This window comes from Bison bison, unplaced genomic scaffold (assembly GCF_000754665.1).
Source record: "Bison bison bison isolate TAMUID 2011002044 unplaced genomic scaffold, Bison_UMD1.0 scf7180017864092, whole genome shotgun sequence".
In the NCBI taxonomy this organism is placed as follows: domain Eukaryota; kingdom Metazoa; phylum Chordata; class Mammalia; order Artiodactyla; family Bovidae; genus Bison; species Bison bison.
In genome coordinates this window covers 1,584,245-1,611,114 of record NW_011494664.1, presented here as the reverse complement: position 1 = coordinate 1,611,114, position 26,870 = coordinate 1,584,245, and the positions used below count along the sequence as shown (strand labels likewise).

Below are 26,870 nucleotides of genomic sequence, written 5' to 3'. Positions count from 1 at the left end.
ACAGCCTCAGATATGCAGATGACACCACCCTTATTGCAGAAAGTGAAGAGGAACTAAAGAGCCTCTTGATGAGAGTGAAAGAGGAGAGTGAAAAAGTTGGCTTAAAGCTCAACATTCAGAAAACGAAGATCATGGCATCCGGTCCCACCACTTCATGGGAAATAGATGGGGAAACAGTGGAAACAGTGTCAGACTTTATTTTTTTGGGGTCCAAAATCACTGCAGATGGTGACTGCAGCCATGAAATTAAAAGACGCTTACTCCTTGGAAGGAAAGTTATGACCAACTTAGCATATTAAAAAGCAGAGACATTACTTTGTCAACAAAGGTCCATCTAGTCAAGGCTGTGGTTTTTCCAGTGGTCATGTATGGATGTGAGAGTTGGACTATAAAGAAAGCTGAGCGCTGAAGAATTGATGCTTTTGAACTGTGGTGTTGGAGAAGACTCTTGAGAGTCCCTTGGACTGCAAGGAGATCCAACCAGTCCATCGTAAAGGAAGGAGATCAGTCCTGGGTGTTCATTGGAAGTACTGTTGTTGAAGCTGAAACTCCAATACTTAGGCCACCTGATGCGAAGAGCTGACTCATTGGAAAAGACCCTGATGCTGGGAAAGATTGAGGGCAGGAGGAGAAGGGGACGATAGAGGATAAGATGGTTGGATGGCACCATTGACTCGATGCATATGGGTTTGGGTGAACTCTGGGAGTTGGTGATGGACAGGGAGGCCTAGCGTGCTGCGGTTCATGGGGTCACAAAGAGTCGGACACGACTGAGTGACTGAATTGAAATGTCACCTAAAAAATACAGACCTGTGTTTGACCTAAAATATGGCTAAGTCTTTGTAAGGTTTGAAACATACATAATAATTTCCTTTCATTTGGTTTCCACTGTCTGTGAAAACTAGGAGCATAACACTTCATCTTGGAGAGATCACTTACTCAGAAACTTCAACTCTGTGAAATATTATTACAAGGTAATAAGGCTTTCTCACAGCAAAAGTAGAAGTTGCAAAGTCCATGTACTCAGTCTTGAGTTGAAGCCTGAATAATTTGGAGTTATAGACATATTACCATCTAGCTTAATTATCAGATTGCTCACTGCAAATCTGCAAAATTTGAATGATCTGTTAGAAACATAAAAGCCTAATAGGATAGAAAAAAAATACAAAGGAATCATAGAAGTTTAGTAATAATGAAGTTTGTTAACATTTATTGAGCATTTATAGTGCCAAGTACTGTTCAAAGATTTTTATATTCATTTCTTCATTTACCACGTAAAACATCCCTGTATCTGATATTGGTAAGGACTTAGGCTTAAATGCCAAGAAAGCTTATAATTATGTTCTTTAAGAAGCCAGAGAAGGTTGTAATTAGTTTTAGATTGCTATCAGAAATCAATAAAATGAAAAGGCCGTTTTGGTCGCTGACAGAAAGTTACTGAAATAGCTTAATTATGGCTCTGGATAAATAAGCTGTTCTTACATTCATTTTTGACTTATTGATTTTGCAGTGTGGTGATTTAATTGTCTTAAGGCACTAGAGAGAAAGTTCGGATTAAAATCACCAGTTGAGAAGAATATGTGCTTGCCACTAAAACCCAAGTTTAATAGATGAAAAGCATGTTTATAGTCTTTTTTTTCTTTTCCTTTTGTTTGGCTGCATCACATGGCTTGCAAAATCTCAGTTCTCCAACGAAGGACTGAACTTGTCTATAGCAGTGAAAGCCTGGAGTCTCAACCACTAGACCATCAGGGAACTCCCAGCATGTTTGTTGTCTTACAAATAGTCTTGAGACATATTTACCCAAACTCAGGAATTTTTATATATACATAGTACACTTTAAAATAGTGATTAGTTTTTAAGTTACATTTCACAACTTTCTGAAAAAACTACTGATTTTATTTATTAATCAAAGTTAATTGAAGATATATAATTTGAACTCATTAGAAAAGAAATCTATCTTTAGCTAACAGTTTTATCTTACAGTTATACACAGGAAAACTCTTTAGCTTTAGTAATTCTTTAAGCTGAGAATAGTGAGATTTGTGTTTTCAGAAGATAATTGTTTAGTTTTTCTCCTGGTTAAAAAAAAATGAGAAAAACTGTCAACCAGTTAATAAAGAGAAAGTTTTATTCCATTTTTGAAAGTCAATATAATTACTAAGAAATACGATTTAAGGTAGGAATAATTTCTAAATGTGAGCAGGAAAACAATGGGAAAGAATGGGAAAGACTAGAGATCACTTCAAGAAAATTAGAGATACCAAGGGAACATTTCATGGAAAGATGGGCTCGATAAAGCACCGAAATGTTATGGAACTAACAGAAGCAGAAGATATTAAGATGAGGTGGCAAGAATACACAGAAGAACTGTACAAAAAAGATCTTCATGACCCAGATTATCACGATGGTGTGATCACTGACCTAGAGCCAGACATCCTGGAATGTGAAGTCAAGTGGGCCTTAGGAAGCATCACTATGAACAAAGCTAATGGAGGTGATGGAATTCCAGTTGATCTATTTCAAATCCTAAAAGATGATGCTGTGAAAGTACTGCCCTCAATATGTCAACAAATTTGGAAAACACAGCAGTGGCCACAGGACTGAAAAAGGTCAGTTTTCATTCCAATCCCAAAGAAAGACAATGCCAAAGAAAGCTCAAACTACTGCACGATTGCACTCATCTCACACGCTAGTAAAGTAATGCTGAAAATTCTCCAAGCCAGGCTTCAGCAATATATGAACCTTGAACTTCCAGATGTTCAAGCTGGTTTTAGAAAAGACAGAGGAACCAGAGATCAAATTGCCAACATCCTCTGAATCATTGAAAAAGCAAGAGAGTTCCAGAAAACATCTATTTCTGCTTTCTTGACTATGCCAAAGCTTTTAACTGTGTGGATCACAATAAACTGGAAAATTCTGAAAGACATGGGAATACCAGACCATCTGACCTGCCTCTTGAGAAACCTGTATGGAGGTCAGGAAGCAATAGTTAGAACTGGACATGGGACAACAGACTGGTTCCAAATAGGAAAAGGAGTACATCAAAGCTGTATATTGTCGTGCTGCTTATTTAACTTCTGTGCAGAGTACATCATGAGAAATGATGAGCTGGAGGAAGCACAAGCTGGAATCAAGATTGCCAGGAGAAATAACAATAACAGATATGCAGATGACACCACCCTTATGGCAGAAAGTGAAGAAGAACTGAAGAGCCTCTTGATGAAAGTGAAAGAGGAGAGTGAAAAAGTTGACTTAAAGCTCAACATTCAGAAAACTAAGATCATGGCATCTGGTCCCATCACTTCATGGCAAATAGATGGGGAAACAGTGGCTGACTTTATTTTTGGGGGCTCCAAAATCACTGCAGATGGTGATTGCAGCCATGAAATTAAAAGACACTTACTCCTTGGAAGGAAAGTTATGACCAACCTAGACAGCATATTAAAAACAGAGACATTACTTTGTCTACAAAGGCTATGGTTCTTCCAGTAGTCATGTATGGATGTGAGAGTTGGACTATAAAGAAAACTGAGTGCCAAAGAATTGATGCTTTTGAACTGTGGTGTTGGAGAAGACTTTTGAGAGTCCCTTGGACTGCAAGGAGATCCAACCAGTCCATCATAAAGGAAGGAGATCAGTCCTGGGTGTTCATTGGAAGGACTGATGTTGAAGCTGAAACTCCCATACTTTGGCCACCTGATGTGAAGAGCTGACTCATTGGAAAAGACCCCGATGCTGGGAAAGATTGAGGGCAGGAGGAGAAGGGGACAACAGAGGATGAGATGGTTGAATGACATCACTGACTCAATGGACATGAGTTTGAGTAGACTCCGGGAGTTGGTGATGGGCAGGGAGGCCTGGCATGCTGTGGTTCAACGGGGTCGCAGAGTCTGACTCGACTGAGCTGAACTGAACTGAGAATGAATAAAATCAAAAAGTCAAGCTAGGCTTGATTAACATACTGCATCTGTAGTGTGAAGAAATGCAAATCAATATAGTAAAGACTTAGAAATTCTGCATTGCAGAAACCTAATTTTGTATATAACCTTATGTTTCCCATTGGTTGTGATCTTAGGAAGTCTGTTAATATCTTCTGGGACACTGGAAGTCTACAGAACATAATTTGGAAAACACTATATGTATTTAAACACCATTAATTTTGATACATCAGATGCAAAATTTGTGACATGCCAAAATCATTTATAGAATCCGAGTAAAAACTGTTATTAAAGAATGAACAATAGCATAATAAGATAGGAAAAAACTGTTGAAGCTATAAAGGACCTGAGTGTAATGGTTTTAAAAACTTCTTTATCACATGTTTTCCATGTGTTTTCATCCTTTCTATGGCTTATCTTTTCATTCTCTTAACAGTGTCTTTTGAAGAACAGGAGTGATGAAGTCCAAATTATTATGTTCTTCTTTTATGGATTGTACTGTTAGTATATGTGTCTGAGAAACTCTTGCCTAATTTAAGGCCACAAGCATTTTCTCCAGTGCTTTCTTCTAGAAGTTTTATAGTTGCTTTAAGTTTCCAAATTCTTCTCTAGTGCAGTTTTACATACATACACAGTTTGGTTCTTTTGTTACAGTGAGCTCACAATTTACATAGTTTTACAACTTGCTGTTTTTTTTTTTCACTGTTTATTAAATCATAGTATTTTTATGTCAGTACAGTTAATATCTTTTGAGTAGTTTTAATAGTATTTGACTGGCAAATATACCATAATTTATTTAGTTTTTCTTCTCTTGATGGACAGTTGTTTCTAATTTTTTTCTATTCTAAACAATGCTCCAAGGTTTGTTTTAAAATTCAGTTCAGATTTTAATTCCTGAAAATTTATTAGAGACTTAGAACATTTCACCCTTCTAGATTTTTGAGGCACACTTAAAACTAAATATTTGATAAGCAATTTCTGACTATTCTCATTCAGATATGTAGTGGAAACATTATGGTTAAGTTATGATATAAACAATCATCACTTAAAAAATTTTTGTTTATTAACTTTATTAACACATCATATACCATAGCCCTAATGGATCCTTCTTAGTTCAAAGAGCTGTAATAGTTATGTTTGCAAAGCTCTGATTCTACTAATTTGTTTTAATTTTTCAGTTTATATGACTTAACCTTATTTGACTTCTCTTCTACCACTTCCGTTTTTCAAGTCTCTGTGAAAAATCTATTTGATATTTGTAACAAGATTATAATACTACCTAAATAGTGACATCCTTTTTTATTCCCCTCAACTTAAATGGTATAAATTTTGGAGGAAACTTTATGTATCTTTTTTTTCTTTCTTTTTATTCTATTTATGTTATTTCATTTTTCCATGACAGATTCAAAAGCTTTGTGACAGAGTAGCTTCATCTACTTTATTGGATGACCGAAGAAATGCTGTGCGAGCTCTCAAATCATTATCTAAGGTCTGTAACACTTTATCAGTTATTCAGGTTATTAAGTTGGATATTCCTTTCTTAAATAACATTTTTCTTTTGTGCAGAAATATCGCTTGGAAGTGGGTATTCAAGCTATGGAACATCTTATCCATGTTTTACAAACAGATCGGTATGTCTCTAATGATTTTTCTCCCTAATTTTTCTTAAAATTTTAATTAATTTGTTTTAGAGTCACTGTTCCAGAAATGATTAAGGCTACTAAGATTTTACTTTCAGTTGTCATTTTAATAAACAGTTATTGGGCACTAGATCCAAACCATTGTGCTAAGCATTTAGGACAGACATAATCTAAACCTTCAGGGATTGAGAGCTTACCATTATGTAAAAATGGAATGAAGTAACTTGTCCAATAAAGGTTTAAAATTTGGAGTTTGAACAAATTAATGTATTGATTTTCACTTAGGTATACTATAGCATACTATTCTATAATATACATATTATATGTTATATCAGTTATCTAGACTTTGTCTTTCTGAGGGGAGAGAAGTAAACTCATACTAATAGAGGGAAGTCTTAAGAGAAGAGTCACTCAGCCTAGTTTTTGCTTTTTTAGTTTCTCTTTAAGAGAGCATCTGCATCTTTGTTTTTAATTAACAACTGTACAGGAATAACTTTAGATCTTATCTCTAGTTAAATATATCTTTCAATCTTTAGCTGCTCAGTTTACATTTCCACCATATCAAGATCTCTTCACAGGTGTCTTAAATTCAAAATGTTCAAAAGTTAATATGTCTCTGGTTGTCCTGCTAATACTCCACCACATCCCCTCACCTGCCTGATCCACTTCAGCTGCCTTTGACCCAAGTTCATCCCAGTTAGCACCTTTCCATTAAAATAAGAAACGGGAGGTTTTGTGCTGAATTCATCCCTCTGCTTAACCCATTATGCCCATCCAGACAAAAAAAAAAAAAGCTGGAATCCATGAATTCTCTTGATTTCAATTGTCAGTCCTAGTTTTGGCTCTCAGTATTAATCACTTAAGTCATTTTCACAGCCACTGTATTAGTTATCTATTAGTGTGTAATAAATTACCTCACAGCTTCCTGGCTCAAAATAACAAATATTTATTATGTCACAGTTCCTGTGGATCAGGAATTCAGAAGTGGCTTAGCTAGGTGGTTCTGGCTCAAGCTCTCTTACGAGGTTGTGCACAAGATGTCAGCCAGGACTGGAGTCATCTGAAGGCTTGACTGGGGCTGGAGTATCTGATTCCAAGATGGCTCACTTACCTGAGGCAAGAGGCCTCAATATCTCATCTTGTTGCTCTCTCTGAAGGACTGCTTTAGCATCCTCATGATATGAGAAACTGGCTTCTCCCAGAGCAAGTGATCTTAGAGGGAGAATAGAAAACCACAATGCCTTTTAGGACTTTGTCTCAGAAGTCACCTATTGTCAATCCCATTACATTGTACTTTACTAGAAGCAAGTTAATAAATTCAGCCTGTATTAAAGAAGAGGAGACTTAGGGTCCACCTTTTGAAGTGAGCTGTAACAGAGAGGTTTTTTTTTGTTGTTGTTGTTTTACATAATTTAAAATCACCCACCACCTCCAGACTCTATTTTTTGCCTCTGACCTCTTTGTCTTTCCATTCATTTCAAGAATATCTGTCTGAAATGTGAATCTTCTATTACTCACCTGTTTAATGCATTTAACCAACTCAGGGCAGTGTGAAGTGCAAGTTCCTCAAACAAAGCAAAGCATATAAGCATTTTAAAATATATATATATTTCTTTATTTATTTGGCTGCATCAGGTCCTAGTTGCAGCACACAGGCTCCAGAGCTTGTGGGCTCAGTAGTTCCAGCATGTGGTTCTAAGCATGTGGGGGAGCTTATTTCCCCCACCAGGGATTGAACCCATGTCCCCTGCATTAGATTGCAAGTTCTTAACCACTGAACCACCAAAGAAGTCCTGCATGTAAGCTTTTTAAAGACTTAAATGCTGCCTGTCTATCAAAACTCATAACCTCTTTTAAAATGGTATTTCAGCAATGCCCAGCTGCTTGTTCATGCCGAATAGAATCTTTGCTATCCTCCTCAGTGTAACTCACGTTGGCCACATTTGAAAGCCAACTAATTCTTGTTTTTGTTATTTATTCATTTGGCTGTGCTGTGTCTTAACAGCCCATGGGGTCTTTGCTCTTTGTTGCAGCATGTGGACTCTTAGTTGCATTTAGAATCTGCTTCTCTGACCAGGGATCGGACCTGGGCCACCTGCATTGGGATCGCAGAGTCTTAACCATTGGACCACCAGGAAAGCCCCCCAAAGCCAATTAATTCTAATGTGTTTGATTGAATCCATTGGATGTTATTCCAGAACTGTCTGTTATTAACACTGGAGTGGGCAGCTGCAGGACTATCTGTTATTTTAACACCAGGTGGGCAACTGCAGTAGGAAGAATAATGGTCCCCCAAAGATGTTTATATTCTCTCAGCACAACCTATAAATGTTACCTTAGATGGCAGAAGAGACTTTGGAGATATGATTAAGTTATGGATTTTTAGATAGAGAAATTATGTTGGATTATCCAGGTGGGCCCAAGGTAATCCTAAGGCTTCTCAAAAGTTGAAGAGGAATCCAAAAGAGGAGGTCAGAATGAGGTAAAATGAAAAGACCTCCATCTGTCTTTGCTGGTTTTAGAAGTGAAAGGGGACCTCTAGACCTGGAAAAGGCAAGGAAATGGATTCTCCCTGAAAGGCATCAGAAAAGAAGGCACCCCAGATGAGACCTGACTTTAGTCCACTGAGACCCATTTCAGCTCTCTGACTTCCAGAACAGTAAGATAATATATTTGTGTTATATAAACTACTGAATTTGTAGTAATTTGCTACAGCGTCAATAGAAAAGTAATAAAGTAACCCAATTTTGCTATCTGCTTTAAACAATACTCTTAAGTTACGAGAAAACAAATGTTAGATCAAAAAAATTAGTGTGATTATTAAACATACATGTAATTTTTTTCATGTATCTTTATGCATGCATTTCTCATTGAGTCTTACAAAACTGGTTATGAAACAACTATCTTGATACAGAAAACAGAATGCTTCCCCTTATATAAAGTGGCCCTCATGCATTGGAGAAAGAAATGGCAACCCACTCCAGTGTTCTTGCCTGGAGAATCCCAGGGATGGTGGAACCTGGTGGGCTGCCGTCTACAGGGTCACACAGAGTCGGATATGACTGAAGCAACTTAGCAGCAGCAGCAGCAGAAAATAATAGTCTTGATACAAAGGTTAAGAAATATATTTTTAAAAACATTTATTGAACATTTACTCTGTGCCAGGCATTCATAAGGTGTACCATGTAGAAATAAGGTGTACCATGTAGCCTTGTGAATATGTGAACTAATAATTGATCGTGTTAGAGGCTGATGGGTGTTTTATTATGCCTCTTAGACAATAAAGCCAAACTTCTGTGAACCTTCTTGTGTTTTACTCCTTTTCTTGTGTCAAATTCCATTTCCTTTGTCTTCTCTATTTATCTGTTATCTTCTGTTCTCAAAACATGCTACAAGTGCTTTCTTAACTTCATTGATTGCAAAGGTATATATTCTGCAGCCATCTCTTTCCACTTCTCATCTTCATTACTCTTTTATGCTTATGCTCTTGGGCCACCTAATACTCTAAGAATCCTTCAGCTGAATCCTCTTCATCCTTATCCCCTTCATCCTTGGCTGCATCACACAGAGCTGTGTTCCCTTTCTTGGCATGTCTTGAAACTCCATCTGTCCATGGGTCCATTCCTCTTAAAACTTGAGGAGCAACTGCTTATTCTCCCAAGTCTCACATTCAGGGCCTGAAAGTTGTCTGATGGAAACTAGTGTTTCCAAACCATGTCACCTCAATAGTTGTTTTTTTTTTTTTTTAAGTGTACATTTCAGTGGTTTTAGTATATTCACAAAGTTGTATAACTATCACCACTATCTAATTCCAAAACATTTTCATCACTTCAAAAACAGTCCAGTATCCATTAGGTGTTATTGCCTAGTGCCTACCACCCCCGTTCCAACGTTCCAATTAGTTGTTGCCTAGCAACAACTAATCTACTTTTTCTCTGTATAAATTTGACTGTTTTGAACATTTCATATAAATGGAATCATAAAATGTGGGACTTTTGTGTCTGGCTTCCTTCACTTAGCATAATATTTCAAAGTCCATCCATGTTGTAACATGCATTAGTATATTTCATACCTTTTGATTGCTGAATAATATTCCAGGAAAGATCCCCTAGAGAAGGAAATGGCCACCCACCCTAGTATTCTTGCCTGGGAAATTGCTTGGACATGGAGCTGTCACAAAGAATAGGACACAACTGAGTGACTAACACACACGCACACGGATATAGCCTATTTGTTTATCCATTCACCTGTTGTCAGACATTTGGGAGTATTTCCATTTTTTGACTGTTAGGAATAATGCTGTTAGGAACATTTGTGTACTGGTTTTTGTGTGAACATATACTTTATATAAAAGAATGCAATTGTTGGGTCATGTAGTTTAACTTTTTGAGAAACTGCCAAACTCTTAACATGGGGGGCTGTGCCGTTTTACATCTTAATCTGCAGGTGTAAAGGTCCAGTTTCTCTTTACCAACATGTTTTTATTGCCCTTTTTTAAAAATGGCCATCCTAGTGAGAGTATCTTGTAGTTTTCCTTTGCACATACCTAATGACTTACGCTTTGCATATTCCTAATTATTGTTGAGTGTCTTTCCATGTGCTTATTTACCATTCATGTGTCTTTATTAGAGAAATGACTGAGCCTTTTGCCTAATTTTAATTTGTTTGTCTTTTTTTTTAAGTTCTCTTTTTATTGTTCAGTTGTATATTATTCTGAATACAAATCCCTTAATAGACATATGATTTGCAAATGTTTTTTCCCATATTTTGGGTTTTCTTTTCACTTTCTTAATAGTGTCATTTGAAGGACAAATGTTTTTACTTTTGACAAAATCCAGTTTATCTGTTTTATCTTTTCTTGCTTATGCTTTTAGTATCATATCTTAGGAAACCATTGCCTAATCCAGGGTTTTGAATATTTGTACCTGTGCTTTCATCTAAGAGTTTTATAGTTTTAACTCTTATATTTAAATCTTGTATCCCATTTTGAGTTAATTTTTATATAAGGTGTGAAATTGGAGTCCAGCTTTTTGCATGTGGCTGTTAATTGTCCATCACACCATTTGTTGAAGATACTGTTCTTTCCTCATTGAATGGTCTTTGCACCCTTGCCAAAAATAAACTGAAATAAATGTTTGACTTTATCTATTTTATTATTCTGTGTCTGTCCTTATGCCAGTATTGTCTTGATTACTATAATTTTATAGGAAGTTTTGAAATCAGAAAATGTGAGTCCTTCAACTTCATTCTTCTTTTTGAAGATGATTTTGGCTATTCTGGATACGTTGCATTCCCAGCATTCCCATACAGGTTTACGATCAGCTGGTAGCTGGGATTTTTATAGGGATTGTGTGATTCTGCAAGTCAAGTCGGGGTATATTACCATGTTTACAACATTACATCTTCCTATTCATGAACACAGAATATCTTTTCATTTATTTGAGTTCTAGATAATTTCTTTCAACAATGTTTTATAGTTTTCAGTGTATAAGTCTTGGACTATAGTAAAATTTTATTTCAAAGTTTTTAAAACTTTTCTATGTTATTTAAATGGAATTTTAAATTTTTTATTGTCTGATTGTTCATTGCTAGTATAGAGAAGTACAGTTGATTTTTTTTTTTTTATGTTAAGCATGTGTCCTTCAACCTTGCTGAATATATTTACTAGTTCTAATAGGTTTTTAGTGGTTTCCTTAGAATTTTCTATGTACAAGGTCATGTCATCAGTGAATGGGATAGTTTTAGTTCTTCCTTTCTAATCTGTATGTTTTTTATTTCCTTTTCTTGCCAAATGCTCTAGCTAGAACCTGTAGTTCAGTGTTGGGTTGAAGTGGCTAGGGGAGACATCATTATCTTGTTACTGATCTTTAGGGGTGAAGCGTTTAGTCTTTCACCATTACATATGATGTTAATTGTCAGATTTTCATTTTGAGGAAGTTTCCTTCTATTCCTGCTTTCTCAAAGGTCTCTTAAGAGAAGTCCCTCTTAAGTTTCTCAAAAACAGATAATAATAATTTTAAAAATCTATTTTATATGATATTTACATCCTCTGGTTGTGACCCTCTGTCCCTCATTTTTGCTTTCACTCCTCATCACTTCTTTATATTTATTGAATCTTTCTGATCTGTGTCTCATTCTTGCTTTTCACTCTGAATGCCATCATCTTCCATTGTGCTTTCAAATTATATCTGTTTATCAACAACAAAAATATACTTCCATGGACTTCCTTGGCAGTCCAGTGGTTAAAAGACTCTGCACTTCTAATGCAGAGAGTATAGTTTCAATCCCTGGTCAGGGAACTAAGATCCCACATGCTACAAGACAAAAAAAAAAATTATACTTCCTGAACAAAAGAGAAAAAGATAAAAAAACTTATACTTCCTGAAACAAATGAGTAAAAGGAAAAACTTTTATACTTCCTGATGTTATAAATGTCGTAAATGTTTACTGTAAATTTTTTTTTTTAAGAAAATAAAATAACAGATCAAGGAAACAAATTCTAGAGATCCAACTAGAGATAACACTTTATAACATATTTATGTTATAAAACATATACGTAAACATACACACAGACTTAAAAAATTACCTGGCTTGTGCTGATTTTGCTTGTTTTAAAGTTGGATTTCTTTTCCAAATTGATTTATAAGGTTTCCTTAAAATATATACATACACACATGAAAATATATATATGGTTTTTCATAGATGGGATCATTCTTCACATTGATTTTTGTATTCTGTTTTTTTCCTACTGGCATTAAATCAGGGGTGTTTTAATTACCATGTCATTAAACATTCTTTAAAAATACATTTTTTAATTGCTGCTATATATGGATTTACCACACTTTTAAAAAATATTATTGGACATTTAAGTTGCTTCTAATTTTTCAGTATTATTACAAAAATAGACCTTTATACGTCTTCACAGTTTGCACTCTGATATTTTCTTAGGGTAGGTCTTCAGAAGTGAGATTAGTGTTTTATACAATCTTGTTAAAGAAAAGTCTATAAAATAGTCATAACAGCTTATACTCTAACTGGCAGTGTATAAGTGTAATAATTTCTTTCTTCCAGTTCGGATTCTGAAATAATAGGTTATGCTTTGGACACATTGTATAATATAATATCTAATGATGAAGAGGAAGAAGTAGGTAAGTTTCTTTCATTGTGTTTTCTGTACATAAAATTAACTGGATTGTGCCATTTTTGCTGTTTTAGGGTTGATTTTATTTTATAAATTTATTTTTAATATTTTTTTTCTTCTTTTTTGTTCTAATCAATAAAGGGAAAACATTAGACAATATCTTTAAGATGACTGCTTTGTATGTGATTTGGAGGTGAAATTAGATTCTTCTTTTTAAAATATATTTTTCTCTCTTTATTGATTTTAGTTTAGCAGAATGAATATTAGTAGTCTCTCAGTTAAATAATCATTTTTGGCTATTGATTAAAAGTCAAACTTTTATTTATATGTTACATGGTGAGCAGTATGAAGTTAGAGGAATTGTTCCTGATATATACTTGAATTTCTAACATAGATCTTATGTTAACTTTTTTATATTTGGAAGGTTTTTTGTTTTTGTGTGTTTACTTTTTGGCCGCACCGTGCAGTTTCCAGGATCTCAGTTCCCCAGCCGGGGATTGAACCCAGGCCATGGCAATGAAAACCTGGAATCCTAACCTCTTGGCCACCAGGCAAATCCCAGCATGTGAAATACTTGACTGGAAGTCCGTACATTTTATTCCATGTATTGTAAAAACAGACACTGAGTAACATTTTCCAATGCTATTGAAGAGTGCTTTCCTTATTTCACATTGACTGTTGCAATAGGACATAGCGGGTTTTTCATTTTTCTAGACAATCTAAAGGGTGATATTCATGCATATTATAAGGCTAATTTAGACTGAAATTATAGGGTCCTCCAAAATCTGAGTAGGTAACATAAAGAAATGTATAGATAATATTGTGTACACATATTTTATTAAAGTAAAAGTGTAACAGAAATATGTATAGATATTAATTTCACAAAATACCAGTAATAACATTTAAAACTGGGTTGTGTTGCATAATCACAATTTTTTAGAGTTGAATATCCTTTCTCTTAAATTTTTATTTCTCTGTAATGTCTACCTCACGACTTTATTAATTTCTCAGGAGTAAAAAAATCTTTAGTAAACATAATTTGGTTCTCATTGAAAAAGAGGCTGTCAGTTACATAATAATACTTAAATACAGTACCACCATTTTGAAGAAAAAGATACTTATTTCCACTAGTCATTTCTCAGAAAATTAGATGCAGTTACACTTATTAGAAAACATTAAATTTTTTCTTAGTTGTTTCAGATTGAAAATTTAGCTCTTTTTTTTTTAAGTAATTTTTGTGTTTTTAAAAAACTGTTTAGCATCAATTAGGTGATATTCCTTTGTTATAAATTCATAATCTGCTGCTACTGCTGCTGCTAAGTCACTTCAGTCGTGTCCGACTCTGTGTGACCCCATAGACAGAAGCCCACCAGGCTCCCCCGCCCCTGGGATTCTCCAGGCAAGAACACTGGAGTGGGTTGCCATTTCCTTCTCCAATGCATGAAAGTGAAAAGTGAAAAGTGAAAGTGAAGTCGCTCAGTCGTGTCTGACCCTCAGCGACCCCATGGACTACAGCCTTCCAGGCTCCTCCATCCATGGGGTTTTCCAGGCAAGAGTACTGGAGTGCGGCGCCATTGCCTTCTCCAAAATTCATAATCTAGTAATGTTTAAGTCCATTTTTTTGCTTCTGTTAATGTATTTGGGCTCCTTATTTTTAATTTACCATCCAAAAAGTGATTCTTTGGATGAAACAGGGTAAACAATTGTAGAAACTACAATAGTGGAGTCATTTTTTCTAGGAAAGATTAAAATATGAACTTAGGCTAATAGCCTGAGTCAATTTTTAGAAATCTAGATACTGAGAAATAGGGTCTTCAATTTTATTATTGATACTTTCTCTTTACTGCTTCATTAAAAGATATTTCTTAGCTGACATAATGAACTTCATTTTAAAATGAATTCAACTTCATTGGAGTTATTTTAATAACCCCTCAATTTATTGGTAAATATGTCTCATAACTCTGCAATATATAGCACATGCTACATCTATTAGAATATCTAAAATATGAGTAAAATGAGTATGAAGCTCTTCCTTTAAGAAATTATATTGCTTATTTGATGTTTTTAAGCTCTTATTTATTTTATTGTGAATACTACTACATAAAAAAGTTTTCTTTATCACCCACTTTTATTTATTTTGTCTACCTTTTCAGATGATGTTGAAGGTAAAAGATTGCATTTAATATGCATGATGCTTTTAGGCATAATTTCTGATAATATAAAAGGACACTGTCAAGTGAGTTTCTTCTGGCTGGTAAAAAAAAAAATCTTGAGATTTATTTTAATATATAAGAATTCCTTCATTAAAAAGCAATATTTTATAATCTTATTTTATCATTTCTATGACTACAATATTATTTATTGTCCAGGACACAGAAAATATTCTAGTACATATTTTAATGAAATTAAAGTTTTTTCTCTGGTAGGACAATTTATTTGAATTACTTCTTATGTGTTTCCAGGGGGGAATTTTTGAGCCAGTTTATTTAAAAATAATATTTGAATATGTATACATATATATATATACGTGTATACATATAAGTTTTACCTATATTCAAGAAGAACTGGAAGGTATTCCAGTTCAGAGAATACTTATATGTTGATATTGTCCCTTTAAAATTATGCATGCACAAGGCCTGGTTACTGACATTTTTTAATATTAATTTATAAAACTCACCAATATTGCCTTTTTTCTAGTGGTCCGATTCAATTTCCATTTACTTTTTAACATTGATTCTTCTTTTCCTCATAGTTAATTTAAAGTAACCACTTTTTTTTGTTTTACTATTTTTCCTGAGATCCTTAACTTTTTAAAATGAAGAAGAAAAATCCTCATCTAAAGTAGGTTTAAAATGGTACATGACAAAATTTCCTATACCTAACAAAAAGCTAACAAAGAAACTAACTTTTAAGCTATATAACATTACCTTTTGTGAAATTTGAACCCCTTGTTTCAAAATAGATAATATTGACCACCTAATTAATTAATATGCCTTGAGTCTTGCGAAAATGCTGTGTCCTTGTTGAGTAGTACTATTATTGTTTCGTCATATTTATAGAGTTTAAATTTTACAGTGCTTTTATGTCCATTATCTTATTTGATCCTGTTAGCAAACTGTGAGGTAGGTAATATTTTTCTCTTTACTAAAGAGAAACCCCAGAGATATATAACTTACATAAGATTGTCTACTAAGTAGGGTAACAAAATTTTTTATACCTTTTTTTGTATTCCGTAGTTTTCTGATTTAATAATCAGAAAAGCAGACAGATGTTTAAAAGTACAGGTCTGCTTGTTTAACTAATTGACCACAGTGTAAAAGATTACTTGTTATTCCCTCCCTCTGAGTTATAACTACTTTTATCAGAATATCTCTTTTGTCCTCCATAATACGGATTATGAACTTAATGTGGAGTTTCAACAAGAAGGTCCAGAATGTTTTTTAATATTGTTTATATAACTGGAAAAAACACAACTGTAAATACATTTGAAGAGTAAATGTATATATACATATTTAGTTAAAAGCCACATAAATAGGTGTGAAATATTTCCAGAGGTTTACATGGACTTTTTAAAAAGCAATCTTTAATTTGATATGCCTGTCTTAGGTTTATTTTCACTATAATTTCAAAACGTCATTTTGTTCTTAATTTTTCATTTGGGATTCCCTGGTGGCAAAGAATCTGCTTGCCAATGCATGAGACTGGGGTTCAATCCCTGGGTGGGGAACATCCCTTTTAGAAGGAAATGGCAACCCACTCTAGTATTCTTGCCTGGGGAATCCCATGGACAGAGGAGCCAGGCGGGCTACAGTCCATAGGGTCGCAACAGAGTCAGACATGACTTAGTAACTAAACAACAAAGGGATATTTACTTTTACAAGTTATAATAAGTATACCAAATAGTACATAAGCTATAGGATGTTAAAAAATAGACTTAACTCTGGGATTTCTCAAATAATTATATTGGATGAAAAGGGATTATTTACATGTTTCATACTTTTGCCTACTTATAAAAACATAGTATTTCATGAGTCTAGTTTTGTTTTACAATCTTTAGATATAATTAGTGTTATAATTTTAGCTTGACAAACTTCCACATCAAAATAGCTTTGTATGTTACTTTAATCACTTAGCAAATTTTTGTGGGACTCTTCATTAAAATTTAGAAGTGCTGTCTTATGACTGTAACTTGAAGGAAGTGGAGTATATCTCACTAACACTTTTTTAGTTAATATTAAATCAGAAGGAACCATAGATCGTTGGAACAGGTTCATCTTTACTAGTTCAATTCAAAACATAGATCTTAATTATATACTGCTAAGCTATAGTATTTTATAGAGTATAGCTACAGAATGAATTGCATGTGTAGTATTAAATCTACTTCTTGCTAAGTTATTAGTTTGTGCTCAATGCCTGCACTAAATTAAACTTTTTCTTCTGTTAAACTTGTGTTCCTTATAGTAAAGCACAAAAGTTCTAGAGTTCTCTGTATTAAAAGGTATCTGTAGTTAAACATAACGTACTGTATCTCCCTCTGAAATGTCACAAAATTTACATTAATGTAGTAAATATTGAGAATTCTGCAAAAAGGAGCCTATTCAGTTTTGTTTAATCCAGATATATTTGTGTACCTGTGCTTGCTTTCATGAGATACCTGTTAACACATGCCACACAATCCTGGATTTTGAGAAATACTAACCAAGACTTAAACCACAGCTTGGTTATTTGCATTTGTCCACATAAAAATATTTCATAGGAAGAATCCATCAAATCTGTATATGGTTTTCCTCCCTTCCTTTTAAGATTAACTTATAAGTTTGAATATTCTCCCAGATGTCAATTTTTTTTTTTTTTTTTGTGGGGGGGGCTGTACTGTGTGGCATGTGGGATCTTGGTTCCCTGGCCAGATATCAAACCCATGCATCCTGCAGTGGAAGCATGGACTCCTAAGTACTGAAGCGCCAGGGACGTCCCCCAGATTCCATTGACTTTTATTTTGAACCCTTCTCCAGAGGTCACAGTCTTTGGGCCCAAGGGCATTGTCTGTCTTACGTGAAAGGTTGTTTGACTACTTAGTATTTTCAATAATAAATAAGTTGCTAACATTAAAAATGGGGTACTTTGATATCACTTTTTAGATTTTGAATTGCTAAAAAAATCTGAAGACTGATGACACCTAGGCCTGCACTGTCCCATGGCAGCAGTCAGTTGGGGCTGAGGAACTGCTGCCTTCCTTAGAAGAGCACATAGTCTCCATCCTCCTTGTGGTCTTACAGCTGGCCTGCTTCATTCGTGTACATTACTGTCTTGTCCCTGTAGTTGAGTTTATATTCTCTACTATATTCACAACACTCATAAAAACCATTTTAAAATAAATTATATTTCAAAAGCATTATTTTGTTACTTGTATACCCAAGTGTGCTCTCATGTAATAAATATGAAAATACGCAAATATGCAAATGTAAAATAACCCTACAAAGCATCACAATTAGGTCATTGCATTGCTGCGAATGTATTAATACTCTTAGAAGGAAACAGTTCTAAGGCGGAGACAGTTAAGCTACTTGCCTATTCAACATTTCTCATGTATGTGGAGAGTTTTTCTCTTGACACGTGTGGGCCACTTTTTGCACAGATTTTCTTTGCTTTTTTATCTATAGATTTTGGCTAAGTATTTGTTCTTGGTACCATCCCCCACATAGCCATGGTTTGTTAGGGTTCCAGGGTAGCTAAAAACAAGATAGGCTTATTAGCCCAGCAAACCTTGTGAAATTTTATGGGATAAAGGGCATTTACCATACCATGGGAATCAGGGCTATTTTTCATGGCTGATTCTAAAGAGGGAGATTTTCAAAAGGTTTTATTAGCTTCCAAATTCTCGTATCTTTCCCAGTTTCTTTGTTATCTCCCTTCCCATCATCACATCACCTTGCAAATAAAATGGAAAGGGAGTGCAGTTCCTGCTACTTACCTAGTCTGTTTTTTTTCCAACTCCATAGGTAAATTCAGCTTTGAGTATTGAAAACCACAGTGTACCATGCAGAATTTTACTTTCAGAGATGTGTGAATAATCAGGGCACAGGATTTTATCTGCTCCCAAAGGCACAGCAGGAAATCTTTTAAGCAGATCAGTGATAGATATTGTCCCTTGAGTCCATGCTAGTTATGTTTGAGTATTAGACTTCTTTATGATTGTATTAGGCCTTTGTTACATCAAGCCTTTGCCCCTTTAATAGCCTTGACATAATAATTATGCAGTAACATAATGATAGCTTTCAGATGTAGTTTTTTTAATCCCTTCATGTCGTCCTCTACCTGTTTTCCCTGAAATAATGGAAATACTGCAGTGGAAATAATGACCGCTTCCCTAGGCAATTCTTCTGAAACCACCATTAATCTAAAAAATTGAACTGAAAGGGGAAAAAATTGTTTACTGATGTCAAAAATGAAGCAACTTTATTTGGCATCCGATCAATCATGAACTCAAGTAGCTACTTATTTTAGTAGATTGGATACAACTTTTATGAGAAAGATATAAGGTAAAATATCAGTGACAGGATTTGTTTACAGATAAGCATGTTTCTGGAAATATCATAAGTCATACTTTTTCTTAGACATCTTTTGCATCTTGGTGTAATACTCATTAATAGTAACCTTATAAGAATTTGAAAAATTTTTTGAATCATTAAAAGAAGACTGTTATGTTCTGTATAATTTTGAAACTTGAGGGAATTCCCTGGTGGTCCAGTGATTAGGACTCCACACATTAATTGCCAAGGGCCCAGATTGGATCCCTGGTCGAGGAACCGACCAAAAAAAAGAAAACTAGATAATATCAATGCATGTAGATGTGTAGTGTGTTATAAATCTTAGAACTGTGGTTCTTAAGGGCAGTTCGGCCCCTCCTGCCACCTGAAGGACATTTGTCAACGTCTGGAGACATGTCTGGTTATCCCAACTTGAGTAACTGTAATGAATTGCAATTGGCATCTTGTGGGTAAAGGCCAGGGGTGCTGCTAAACATCTTGCAATGCTTGGGGAGCCTCTCACAACAATGTCATTGTCAGTAGTGCCAAGGTTGAGAAATCCTGTGTTAGGGATGATGATGATCATGTCGTCGTTACTGTTATTGAGCACTTACTATTCACCAAACACTGTGCTAGATGTTTTAGTTACTCAAATCCTTACGGAAAACCCTGTGTAAAAGAAAGCTGTTCCCATTTTACAAGTAAGGAATCTGAAGCTTGTACAGTTGGGCTCTTTGCCCAAAGTAATGTGACTAAATGGATGAAAATGGGTATAATCAGTCTGACTTAAAACCTTTGTGAGCTTTCTTTTCACTTGACTGCCTTTCAAAAAAGTCTCTGACTATACCACACACCCTAGCCATTCTGTTCATAAACAAATTCTGCCTGTGTTAGCAGTGCTACTTTATTTCTCAACATGTTAAGTTCAGAGATAGTATTTGACAGGTAATTGCTCCTTTCTCCTTGAAACACTTCTTCATTCATTTCTGTCTCCCTGATTTTCTTCCTGTCTCACTGGGCTACTCTTTCTTTGTCTCATTTGTTGTTTTCTTTCTTTTCTCGCCAGTCTTTTTAACATTGGAATGTCCCAGGGCATGGGTTTCTTTCCTTCTCTATTTTTTCCTTCAGTGGTCTCATCTAGGCTTGTGACTTCAAGTACAGTCTGTATGCCTGCCTCTCAAATATCTATGTCCAACCCAGACCTCGCCACTGATATCCATATATGTATATTCAAATACTTAACTTGATGTCTCCAATTAGATTTTTTCCTTCCACACACAACTTTATTGAATTATAATTAAAATATAATAAGTGTGTAAATATACAGTTTGATGAATTTTGACATATGTATAAATCCATGAAACTATCACTACCACCAAAATAATGAACATATCCAAGTTTCTTTGTGCTTGCTTGTAATCAGTTCCTCCTCCTTCTATCCCCATTTAATCATAGATCTGTGATTACTGTAGATTATTTGCATTTTTCTGGAATTTTTATGTAAATAAGATCATACAATATATACTCTGTTTTTGGTTTATTTTGGTCTGGCTTCTTTCACTCAGCATAATTATTCTGAGTTTCATTCATAGTGCATATCAAGAGTTTAATCCTTTTTTATTGCTGTTGTATGAATATATAACAAAATGTTAATCCCTTCCCTTGTTGGTGAGCATTTGGATTGTTTGTCCAAGTTTTTAGCTGTTACCCTTGAAGCTTCTATGTACAAGTCTTTTTGTGGACATACATTTTCATTTCTGTTGAGTAAATACCAAAGAATAGATTAGCTAAGTGATAGAGTAGGTGTATGTTTACCTTTACAAGAAATAACCAAACTGTTTTTCAAAGTAGTTATACCATTTAAAATTCCCACTGGCAGTGTATAAGAATTCTATTTCCTCCGCATCCTGTCCAATACTTTCTATCTTTTTAAGTTTTAGCTGTTCTGATGGATATGAAATAGTATCTCATGGTAGTTTTATATTTTCACAATAAATAATTATATTGACAGTTTTTCATGTGATTATTTGCCACCCATATACTTTCTGTGAAGTTAAGTGAAAGTCGCTCAGTCGTGTCCAACTCTTTGCGACCCCATGGACTATATAGTTCAGGGAATTTTCCAGGCCAGAATACTGGAGTGGGTAGCCTTTCCCTTCTCCAGGGGATCTTCCCAACCCAGGGATTGAACCCTGGGTTCGATCCACATTGTTAGCGGATTCTTTACCAGCTGAGCCACAAGGGAAGCCCAAGAATACTGGAGTGAGTAGCCTATCCCTTCTCCAGAAGATCTTCCCAATTCTTCAGGGATTGAACCAGGGTCTCCTGCATTGCAGGTGGATTCTTTACCAACTGAGCTATCAGGGAAGCCCTTTTACTTTCTTTGGTGACATATTTATTCATATCCTTTTGTTCTTTTTTTTTTATACTCGATTGTCTTCTTATACTTCAGTTTGTAAGAGTTCTGTATATATTCTAGATAAAAGTCCTTGTGATATATGTTTCACAAATACTTTCTCTCAGTCTTTGACTTGCCTTTTTATTTTCCTAACATTGTATTTTGAAGAGCAAAATTTTTAATTTTCATTAATTCCAGTCTATTGATTATTTTTCTTATATAATTTGGGCCTTTTGTTTCCTATTTATGAAATCTTTACCAAACCTAAAATCACTAAAATGTTCTCCTATAGTTTCTTTTAAAAGTTTTAGAGTTTTAACTCTTGTGATTAGGTCTGCGAACCAATGGGTGTGTTTCTAGACTTACTGTTCTGTTGGTCTCTATGTCTTTCATGTTGCCTGCATGACGCGGTATTGGTTACTGTGCGTGTGAATATGCTCAGTCGTGTCCAACTCTTTGCAGCCCCCTGGACTGTAACCCACCAGGCTCGTCTGTCCATGGAATGTTCCAGGCAAAAATACTGGAGTTGGCTGCCATTTCCTACTCCAGGGGATCTTCTTGACCCAGGGATCTAACTTGCATCTCTGTGTTTTCTGTATTGGCAGGGGAATTCTTTACCCCTGTGCCACCTGGGAAGCCCCTGTTGGTTACTCTTATCTTTATAGTAAATCTTTACCAGTGTAAGTCCTCCAACTTTGTTCCTTCTCAAAACTATTTTGGCTCTTTTTGGTCCTTAACACTCCCATATCAATTTTAGAATCAGTTTGTCAATTTCTACCTAAAAAAAAATTGATATTTTGATTGGGATTCCGTTAAATCTGCAGATTGATATGAGAGTAAACTGATATTTTAACAATTTTGAGCCTTGTAATACAAAAGCTCTTCCCTGGTGGCTTATTGATAAAGAATCCATCTGCAAATGTAGGAGGTGCTGGATTGGGAAGATCCCCTGTAGAAGGAAATGGCAACCCATTCCAGTGTTCTTGCCTAGGAAATCCCATGGACAGAGGAGCCTGGTGGGCTACAGTCCATAGGGTCGCAAGAGAGTCAGATATGACTTAGCAACTAAATAACAACAACAATAATACAGGAACGCAGTATGTATATTATTTAAATCTTAATTTCTCTCATCACCATTTTGGAGTGTTCAAAGTATATAGATTTTATACATCTTTTATCAGAGTTACCCCTAAGTCTTTAATACTTTCTGGCACTCCTAATTGGTGCTATTTTTAAAATTTGAATTTCTAATTTTTTATCATCAGTATATAGAAATGCCATTAATTTTGTATATTGGCGTTTTATTCAGAAACTTTGCTAAATTCACTCTCTAATAGGTTTTTTGTAGATTCCATAGGATTTTCTACATAAACAAGCATAAATACAGTTCACTTCTTTCTTTTCAGCCCATATGCCTTTTATTCTTTTTCTGCCCTGTGACACTAAGAACTCCCGTATGATGTTGATTAGAATTGGTGAAATGGATATTCTTGCGTTTTTCCTCATCTTAAGTGAAAATCATTCAGTCTTTTACCATTAAGTTTTGATGTTAGCTATGTTTTTTGTAGATGCCCTTTATCATCCAGTCTTATGACTATAAAGATCATTTTTATGTTTACCATTCTAATATATATGTCCAACCCAAACCCATCCACTGACAGTTATGCTTTCCTTTATCCAGTTGATTGATAACCCCACTCAAGTTTTTATGTGCCTCAAACTGAACACATTCAAAACTAAACCTCTGGTTCTCTATATATTCTCAGCTTACTTCTTCCAGTGTTTGCAGTCTTCAGTAAGTGGCAGTGCCGTCCTTCCACTTCAGGCTGAAGCCTTGGAATCACTCTACCTTTTATTTTTCTCCCCTTCTCACAACTCCTCTAAGGAATATGCCAACAAATCCTGTTCCTTCTATTTTCATAAGAATTATGACTACTCTCCAAGCCACCTTCACTGCTTACCTTGATTATTGCCTCCTAAATGAACTGCCTATTATTTCCCTCTTTCCCTTGGCATCTTCTTAGCATAGCCAGACTAGTCCTTTTAAAAGTAAAGTATATTTTAAGTAATATAGTTTTAAGGTTCAGAAACAGTGAATTCTTCTACTGATAAAGATGATAAAAGAAATATTTCTTAGGATTTCTGAAGGATGAACCCAGCATATTAATCAATATGCTAGAAAATTAGGTTATATTAATAACTTAGAATATGAAAACTTCTGTTTTCTACTTTGGTCTCTTTCTTTTCTCATCAAATAATTAAATGAGATTATCACTATCAGTGTTGGATTGTCTTGCTTTTTTGGTCTGCTGTGTTTTTTCTATTTCTAAAGTATATTAATATTAAAATCTAACATTTGAAAAAAGAACAATTTGAGGGATAATAAATATGTTTGATCTTGACTGCCAACTCCATTGTTTATAGTCACTGCCTGGAGCAGTATGTGCAAAAGGAATAGCTGTGTCTGGAATAGGTGAGGGGATGGGAGTAGTGTATTTGCCATCTCTATATTGCATTTATATTGTAGGCAGATTTTAAATGCTAATTTGCTTTGGCAATTGTTGCTTCAGTTTTTAGTGACCCTTTATATTTTTTTTTGACAAAGTGCATTGAAACAACAGATAAAGAATTAAATCTTAAAGACAAATATAAAATCTTTTAAAAAATGAATGAAAAATTACATGCAAATTCTGGTTTTGCTGCCAAATAACTTTATAGGATGTATATGTTAATTTTTTTGAAACAGATACTGAAGAATCTTTAGATGATTGGTTTAACTTTAAAATTAAATTATTTACCTCAGTAACACTAAGAGACTAAGAGTCAGCAAGGACTATGTGTTAAGTAATCTTTTGCGGGGAGCGGATTTTGGGGTATGATGTACGTCCATTAACATTTATTCTTAGGGGTTGTGTAGTCCTGTGTGTTTGGGCAAATTATATAGTAGCATAACCAGTATCCAGTATCACATTTGAGATAGAATATTTCCATCACCCCAGTAAGTTCCCTTGTACTCTAACTAGAAGTTTAACCTAAAAATGACCTTGAGAAAATGTGGAGATCTAAATATATTTTCTTTGAATATCATAAACACTTAAAGAATAAAAATTTCTTTAAATGACACTGAAAGTAATTTTAAGGCTATGTCCTTCCAGCATAATCGTGATACCATTTCCAGCCACACTGTTCAAGAAAATTACCGTTTCTGCTTAGCTTCTTCAGCAAAACAGACACTTTAAAATAATAAAGCATCATGTTCAAGTACTTTATCTTTGAATATTACAGAAGAAAACTCCACAAGGCAGAGTGAGGATTTGGGAAGCCAGTTTACAGAAATTTTCATTAAGCAGCAAGAAAATGTCACTCTTCTCTTATCTTTATTGGAGGTAAGTAAAGAACTTTGTTGTTTTTGTCATCTTAATAAGCTTCTTTTGTTGCCCTTTCGGGTGTTACTGAGGAAGCAATACATATGTTCCTTTTTAAGACAGTGAAATTTGTTGTATCGTTGCAAGAGATTCACGTGTTTGTTTTAAGACCTGTGCGATCTCTTCACATACTGTCTGCTTGTTTCCATTTTTACAAAGTACAGTTATATCTAGTCAGTAACAGTTTAATCATTTTGATCATTTATAATTTTTCTTTTTATTTCTTAAATTACTTTTTTAAAGTTTGCTAAACTCTTTTTGTTTGCTTATAGTTTTTGGTACCATACTACTAATTGAAAAAAAAAAGTTTTTCTTGAAAATGTGAATTACAAATGTTAAATATTTTGAATTCTTGTATTGTAGGAGTTTGATTTCCATGTCCGATGGCCTGGCGTGAAGCTTCTTACTTCTCTTTTAAAACAACTAGGGCCTCAGGTTCAGCAAATTATTTTAGTCAGTCCCATGGGTAAGTGACTCATCTTCCTTATATTATTTTGATATAAAAGTGAGGATCACCGACTTCTCTGGCAGTCTAGTGGTTAAGACTCTGCACTTTGAATGCAAGGGGTGTGGGTTCTATCCCTCGTTGGGGATCTAAGATCCCACATGCTTCATGACAAGGCAAAAAAAATTTTTTAAGTCAGGATCATAAAAAACAAAACAAAAAATAAAACAACAAAATAACAAGAAAATAAAAGTAAGGATCACTTTTATAACTGAAATGATGTGTTAATAAATTGTTTATAATTTGAATCACTATTGGTATTTTTGATCTGCCAGTGTTTTACACATGGTTATATGTTCTAGGTGTTTCAAGATTGATGGACTTATTAGCAGATTCCAGGGAAGTTATACGTAATGATGTAAGTTACATTTTTTTTAAAAGCCTCAGAATATGCAGCTTTTATTCTCTCTTTGCAAATGAAATCTTTGATGACCCTTTTTCAGAGTTATAAGAAATTAGATTTGGAAAATTGGGTTAATGGTTTAGACCTTTTAAAGTTATATACAAGGCCCCATTATTTCTTTGTTTTCTGCCTATTCAGTATTTTGGTTAGACAAATAATTTTGCTATTCAAATTTATGCCTTCTACAAGTTTAGGATTTCTTCCATCTTTTTCTGAAAGGTTGTTCTGATCCCAAACTGTGCCTCCAGAGAGAGTACAGGAAACATCCCTAGACATTGAACTGCATAAACTTAACAGTTAAGTGCTGCATTTGAACTCTCCACCCTTAATTGATTGAATATATTTCAAAGGATTTTCCTTGTAATCTCTATTTAACTCACATGATTTGCTCCGATTTAATATTTGCATATACATTTGAGTATTTTATATTAACCAGTACTGTTTTGTTTTGATACAGTACTGTTTAGCTGCTTGACCATTTTTTTTTTGTTATCTACAACTTGACCAAAACCACAATACTTTAGATGGCAATTGGAAAAATCTTTCAAACTAAACTTTAGAGCTAGGAGATCTTACCAGACTAATTTAGTCTCCACACTTACACTGAGAGGCCGAGGCGCACAGAAACCGAGTGGCTTGTCCTTCATTGGGGATGTCTTATACCTCTTTGTATCTGTGGCACCGGCCTTGCTCCTTCCTCATCTTAAGTGCTAGTGAACACCATTTGGGTTGTTCTTGGTCTCACAACTGGTTCATGGCAAAGCAAAGACAAAACTGAAATGCTCTTGACTTCTTAACCACATAGACAGTATTTTTAGTTTTGTATTTAAAACTTTGTAGTATGTATGTGAATGCAGTATTATAAGTGAAGAAATAATATAGTAATGAAA

The 26,870-nt window shown here is 34.6% G+C and overlaps 1 protein-coding gene across 4 annotated transcripts in view; it reads left to right on the top strand.

Moving 5' to 3' along the window:
- The window catches only part of USO1 (USO1 vesicle transport factor), an 81,071-nt gene that overhangs the window by 14,378 nt on the left and 39,823 nt on the right, over positions 1–26,870 (top strand). For 2 of the 4 annotated variants that reach the window (XM_010838158.1, XM_010838160.1), the window contains exons 2-8: positions 5,344–5,430; positions 5,508–5,572; positions 12,653–12,729; positions 14,876–14,887; positions 24,933–25,033; positions 25,436–25,538; positions 25,880–25,935. In XM_010838158.1, coding sequence (XP_010836460.1) covers positions 5,344–5,430; positions 5,508–5,572; positions 12,653–12,729; positions 14,876–14,887; positions 24,933–25,033; positions 25,436–25,538; positions 25,880–25,935 — 501 coding nt within the window. The remainder of the gene's footprint in view (positions 1–5,343; positions 5,431–5,507; positions 5,573–12,652; positions 12,730–14,875; positions 14,888–24,932; positions 25,034–25,435; positions 25,539–25,879; positions 25,936–26,870) is intronic. The other 2 variants (XM_010838159.1, XM_010838161.1) reach the window with 1 other exon arrangement.